Consider the following 6,229-nt stretch of genomic DNA (forward strand, 5'->3'; position numbering starts at 1 on the left):
GAATCGTTCGTCAGACGTTTACGATAAATCCGATGCACGCTCGAAAATCCCAATTTTCCCACTTCTTCTAATCTATGATGAAATTTATAAAAATGTAAAAATACCCGCCACGAGTCTGGAGCTAACTCGTGATAAACAAAGTTCAATTTCCTTATTTTTTTCTTTTTCCTTCTTTTTTATTTCAATAACTTTGCTCGACTAACATTTTTCCCAACGGTAAAAATAAGACGCTCGATACATTAAACGTTTCGTTTATTCGTCTCGTTTCGAAGGTATCGACGTTTATGCAAAAAATCATCCACCCGTACGAGATTTATTCTCATTCGCATATCGCAACTCGTTACAACACCATTGTTTACAGCTAGTCGTAATCTCGCATCGATGACTATTGTTTGTAACATCCTAGAACGAATTCCTTGAAAAAATTTCTCGATCTTCGAAGCATTTTCATCATCCTAAAAGATGCTTGTATTCGAAGATTCACACGAACGTTGCTAGTTGATAGTAATGGTAAATAGTCGAAGCAGCTACTGTGTATCGCCGTGTATTCCTTTTCGAATATGTTAATGCTATCTGACGCAACCAAAGCTATCGCTATATATAAAAGCTGGGTAAACGAGCCGCGCTGTCAGTGTTGATAGTAATAGCGTCGGTGTTTCATGAAAAAGAATGTGTTATTAAACGATCCATTTTTATTTTCTGTTCTTTTCCACTGGTTCGCGTTTCCTGTTCGCCAACCAGAAGTTTTCTTCGTCACTATCGGCATTTGTCGCGAAAACAGTCGTATTTTTTCCATTCGTCTCGCTTTCGATCCATTCGATATTCGAACCTGCGCTGATTGGCCTTCGAGGTGCCAATCGAGAGAAAGTGAACGAAAATGCATAAGACGAGAGAAAAATTCGAGATGGATTATTCGTTGTTCAAGACGGATGTCTCTAAACGTAGAAGATCGGCCACTACCAGGGAATTGAGTAAGAAGATAAAATAAGGATCTTTGTCGAAAACCTTATTTATTAGACATTGGTGGAAAAAAATTGGGCAGACAGTTTTCTAACGATGTCTTTTCGCGCGTCTTTCAGCCAAAATAGCGTATTCAGCGCCGAAGAACGTGGTCTCGTTAGCGGAGGGTATGCCGAACGAAGAAACCTTCCCTTTCGCAGAGATCTCCGTCAAACTCAAAGATGGATCGTCTTTCACCCTTGACGACCGAGAATTGGCTTCGGCTTTGCAGTACATTCCTACTCAGGGCTACCCGCCGCTTCTTCAGGTAACTGAAAATTGGATTTCACTCGGACCAATTTGTTTTATGGATTCCAATTGCGAGTTATCGGCGCGCCGCAGAATCTTCGTTATACCCTGTCTAATGATTTCTATCTTTGCGCCATTTTCCACAACCGTGCCATATACAAGCTTCGTACACGATAAAATAACATAAAAGCGGCGATGCCGATGTTGTTGCGTTTGTTAATCTCGTTCGGAAGATGATCAGACGCGTTGAAAAGTTCCTAGAATTTTGCCTCCAAAGAAACATGCGATTCTTAAATTTTGCGCTATTCTTCGATATATTATTTTCTCACTTGACGATAGTTGCTCTTATCTTTGTTGTTACCAGAGACGCGAAGTTTGCCACATTATTTGGTACCTCGACTTACCAGATCGCTACATTATGCTCTTCGATCCAACGTCCATATTTTCTTTAACGATATAGATTAAAGATTGACATTTCTTAGACTCTACTGTAAATATTCCGTGGCTACGAAGAGTAAGATTAAAATTCTTTTTGAACCTATCGAATCAAATAGTCCGTATATACGAAGAGGCAAGTTAACACAGCTATTTCGTGGATTATACGATGAAAATCAAAGATAAAGATATCCAAATGATCGTGGAATGCGACATCCCTGTCACTCGATAAGGATCTTCGACGGTATTTCTACACGAATAACGATTACATTTATCAAAAACTCGTGGGTAATCGTACGTTTGTAGTTAAACCGCTTCTTTCTCACTTTTTTCCTCTCACTTTGAGATAACGCAATTGCCTTCAATATGTTTAACGACATTGAATGCTAAATTGGTTTCAGAGCCTGAGGGAGTTCCAGAGAAGGACGCACGCACCACCCTTGTGGGAGAGCCGTGACATCGTGATCGTCTCTGGATCTCAGGACGGATTAAGCAAAACTCTCGAGGCCATACTCGGCCCCGGCGATCCTCTCCTGGTGCACGATCCTTTTTATCCGGGCGTGGAAGTTGTGGTCGGTAATTCTCCGCTATTTTTCACCCGATCGCGTTTCTCTTAATATTACGCAATTAGATTATTTCCAAGATCGAAACAAACTTCCTTTCTCTCTCTCTCTCTCTCTCTCTCTCTTTCTTTTTCTAAAATTAATGACAGAGAAAGTGGAATTTAAAGAATATTTCATTCGCGGAGCGTTAACTGTAAGAGATACGAAGCAATATTGAAATTCTTGCTGGCGCGATAAAAGAAATCAGAAATCCGGAGAAATCCGAATTATTGTGCTGATGAAATATTTACGATGACCTGAAAAAGAACTTCTTTGTAAGTATAAAATATTAACTCGAGTGATTCGGGTTTCCAGATAATTACGAGATTTCTTCTATTCCGATTTATCAACACGTGAGGTTTACAGGAATAAATATCTTTCCTCATCGTTATATAGCTAGTCGTAAATGTCGAGTCGTACGTTTCAATAGATACACGCCTTTCCCCTCTTTTCTCGATACATAATCTCTGTGATAAAAGCGGTCTTCGTTATTATGTACGCACATGGAAAGTAATCCGAATTTTTAAGCGGACAATTGACAAATAAGGAGTAACGGATATAACGCGGAGGTACAACACTTTATCGCTACAACGAATTCAGGACGCTTTTACTATGCAGCGATTGATAGCGTAGGAAAATCGAGGAAAATCGTTTTTCCATTACAGGTCTCGCCGCATAAGGTGGAGCTGATCCCGATCCCTCAGGATGAGCATGGTGTGGTTCCAGAGATTCTCAGGGAAACGTTGAGGAACAGGGAGCTGTCTGGCAAGAAAATGCCAAAAATAATGTACATAAACGCCACCGGATCGAATCCCACAGGCGTTATTATCCCGTTGGAAAGGCGGAAGGAGATTTACAGGATAGCCTGCGAATACAACTTCCTGATCCTGGATGACGATCCTTATCATTTCATGCACTTCAACGAGGTGAGTGATACTTTTATTCTTCTCGCACTTTTATTTCCCAAATATTTGCTTTCTACTTTCTCTTTTTATTTCCGCGATTTTTCTTTCTCATTGCTTCGCTCTTTAAAATATAGATTCTTTTCGCTGATAATTCGCGGATGTCGCGTAAAGATGTTGGAAGCAATCGCAGGATTGTTCGACCAAAGATACGACGATCAAAACGTTTGAAAGAGATAGAAATTACCAAGCGAAAAAATGATAAATCTATTATATCGATGGAAATTAATTTACTATCGACGTTAAGGGAGTAGCGAGGCACGAAAAATTAAGTTGATGCTATCGACGACACTGATAAAGAAAAATTACAATTACCTACACTTGTAGATCTCAGAGTGTCGCCGTTCGCAAGATCCGAAACGCTGAGAAATTGTTAAAAACTCAAATATAATTTCGCGAAAAGAATTATATTATGTCGCGATGTTTATGCAATTTTCTAATTCCTTTGGTCGGTATAAATTCATAGAGCATTTCAATCTCTCTGGAAACGTACGACAAAATAGTTAAAACCATAAAATCGTCGAATGAATATCAATTATCGTTCCGACCAATTACCCAGAATATCATTTAGTTTCTGTATTAATCGTACTAAATGTTATTCCACGTTCGACTGCCTGAAATAACAGTTTGAATAATTGTCACTGTCCATAGCGGACAATTTTTGATAGAATGCGAAATGGGTTATGCGCAGGTGGAACCAAAATCGTTCTTATCGTTGGACACGGAAGGCAGAGTGATTAGATTGGACTCGTTCTCGAAAGTGATCAGCAGTGGTCTGAGATTGGGATTCATCACAGCAGCGGCCCCACTGATAGCGAGCATAGAACTCCACTTGCAGAGCAGTCACCTCCATGCCCCTACATTATCGCAGGTTGGTAGGGTTGCTTTTCTACCTCACCAAGCTTTGGTACAGCTCGCAAAGCTTCGCCTCTAATCGTGATTTTATCGCGATACGATAAAACACGATGGAAAGCTTCGATTATGATCCTTACGACGATCATACAAATCTCTAGTACTCGTTTCGATGCTTGCAATCGTTTCAATGTAACTGCAACGATGATATACCTACAGATAGATTAATCTTGCTATATTGCGAATTAAAACAATAAACAAGTCCTAAGATGCGCGATGCCCAATTTCAATCATCGCGATTTTTCAAAGTCGACGTATGCGTGAATACGTACGTACGTACGTACGTATAAAGTATGCATCGATACCGTTCCGATCGTCAATAAAACATATGTCACTGCACGCTTCGTAAAGATATGGTCGATGGTTATTATGTATCATTTTGTAGACGTAAATATTATTTCTTTAGTGTGAAGATAAATCGCGTGAAAAATATCGGGAGCGCTTCGCACGCTTCGGGTAATTATCATTGGACGTATGCCCATCTTGTATCAACGGTGGCGCGTGTCGGTTGTTATCGCAAATGTAAACACAGAACGGTTTTTATCATATGCGAATGCGAAGAAGGGACGGTTTCTTCACGACTAACCGTTGTTTCTAGGTGATACTGTACAAGCTGATGAAATTATGGGGATACGACGGAATGATGAAACATTTCACGGGGATAAAGCGGTTCTATAAACAACGAAGGGATATTATCGCCAGACTCGCTGAGAAGCATTTGAGCGGTTCGTATAATTTGCAAATAGCGGATAATCCTTACTGTGGAATATGCTTGTTTTCCTCACAGTTGTTCGTTGAGTTGCTTTTAGTTTAAATATTTAAATATTTAAATTAAATATATACGTCGTTTGGTAAATTACTCGTTTTGAACGTAATTTTGAAAAATAATCAAGTAGCTTTATCGTAGTTATTTATAATCGCGATTAGCTCATTTATTTAATCGTATTTACGATTGTTGATTTGAAACGCGTGCCGTGCATTTGAATACTGTTTTTCTCTTAAATCCACGGAAATTATTTCGATATTCCTACTATTAGTAATGCCATCCTTGCTAGTGATAGCATATTAATATGTATCGCCTACTTTGCAGGTTTGGTAGATTTCACGATACCAAGGGGAGGTTTCTTCCTCTGGATCAAAGTTCGAGACATTAAGGATACATGGAAGATGATTATGCAGCGAGGAGTCACGGAGGGTGTCATAATGGCGCCTGGTGCAGCCTTCATGAAAGATTCTAGCAAACCATGCAACGCTATTAGAGCGAGTTTTTCCAAAGCTTCTTACGAGGAAATGAACTTGGTAAGTTCTGACTATGCGATAAATTCAAACTTACGATTAAACTAGTCCAAATTACTTAATATCGATCGAATTACGAAAGTTACCATTATTCGATATACGTAGTGACCTTTTTTTCAGGCAATGGAAAGGTTAGCAGATCTAATCAGGTCCGAGCTGCGAAATAACTACTCAATTATAAATGAAAATCCGTTCATCAACTAACGCATACGGGTTTTCTTCGTTTGGTAAAGAACCAACGACGAAGGTTTTCGAACGAAGATTTGTCTATATTTGACAAAACTTATATCGACAAAGCAATGCGCGCTAGAGTATCGTACGTTGATATGGTAGAGATCATCGTATCGCAGAAAAAGATCTTATCGACGAATAGCGACATAGAGAAATCTACCTGATCTATCCTGCAAAACCTGCTCAAAAATATTTGTCATCTTATTTGCCAGAGGACCGTAGGATCAAATTTTTTCGCGCTTTAATATATATAATTTTATATAATTTTATAATTTTTATGCAATTTTTTCGAATCATCCTGTTCAATTTGATCATTTTCCATTTCATCGCTCTCGAAGACCATCGGTAACTTTTTTTTTAACATAAGTAACGATTAGTGTAAATATCGTGTGTACTTAATTACCGTAGGAATTCGTAGACGTATCGTCAGTACGTGTATTTATCGCGGATCGGCATAGTATTGTATAAGTTTAAAATATCTTGTATAAAAGTATTGTTATGCTATGTATTAATGTTATGTAAATAAAGCTGAGTCAATCAAGA

General features: G+C 38.8%; 1 protein-coding gene across 1 annotated transcript; it reads left to right on the forward strand.

Moving 5' to 3' along the window:
- Positions 1-616: 616 nt before the first annotated feature.
- Positions 617-6,229, forward strand: LOC117204194 (kynurenine/alpha-aminoadipate aminotransferase, mitochondrial-like). Its single transcript, XM_033441373.1, has 8 exons — positions 617-971; positions 1,080-1,267; positions 2,085-2,255; positions 2,951-3,211; positions 3,939-4,118; positions 4,758-4,884; positions 5,250-5,458; positions 5,576-6,229. The coding sequence occupies exons 1-8, from the start codon at positions 878-880 to the stop codon at positions 5,657-5,659; spliced, it is 1,314 nt and encodes a 437-aa protein (XP_033297264.1). The 5' UTR covers positions 617-877; the 3' UTR covers positions 5,660-6,229.

Source organism: Bombus bifarius, unplaced genomic scaffold (assembly GCF_011952205.1).
Source record: "Bombus bifarius isolate JDL3187 unplaced genomic scaffold, Bbif_JDL3187 scf7180000007977, whole genome shotgun sequence".
In the NCBI taxonomy this organism is placed as follows: Eukaryota; Metazoa; Arthropoda; class Insecta; order Hymenoptera; family Apidae; genus Bombus; species Bombus bifarius.

Excerpts from the sequence above, each read along its gene's own strand:
- LOC117204194 (XM_033441373.1), top strand. The coding sequence starts at position 878 with ATGCATAAGACGAGAGAAAAATTCGAGATGGATTATTCGTTGTTCAAG. Across the intron at positions 1,268-2,084 it reads GCTACCCGCCGCTTCTTCAG|AGCCTGAGGGAGTTCCAGAG; the intron begins GTAACTGAAAAT and ends AATTGGTTTCAG. Across the intron at positions 4,119-4,757 it reads ATGCCCCTACATTATCGCAG|GTGATACTGTACAAGCTGAT; the intron begins GTTGGTAGGGTT and ends CGTTGTTTCTAG.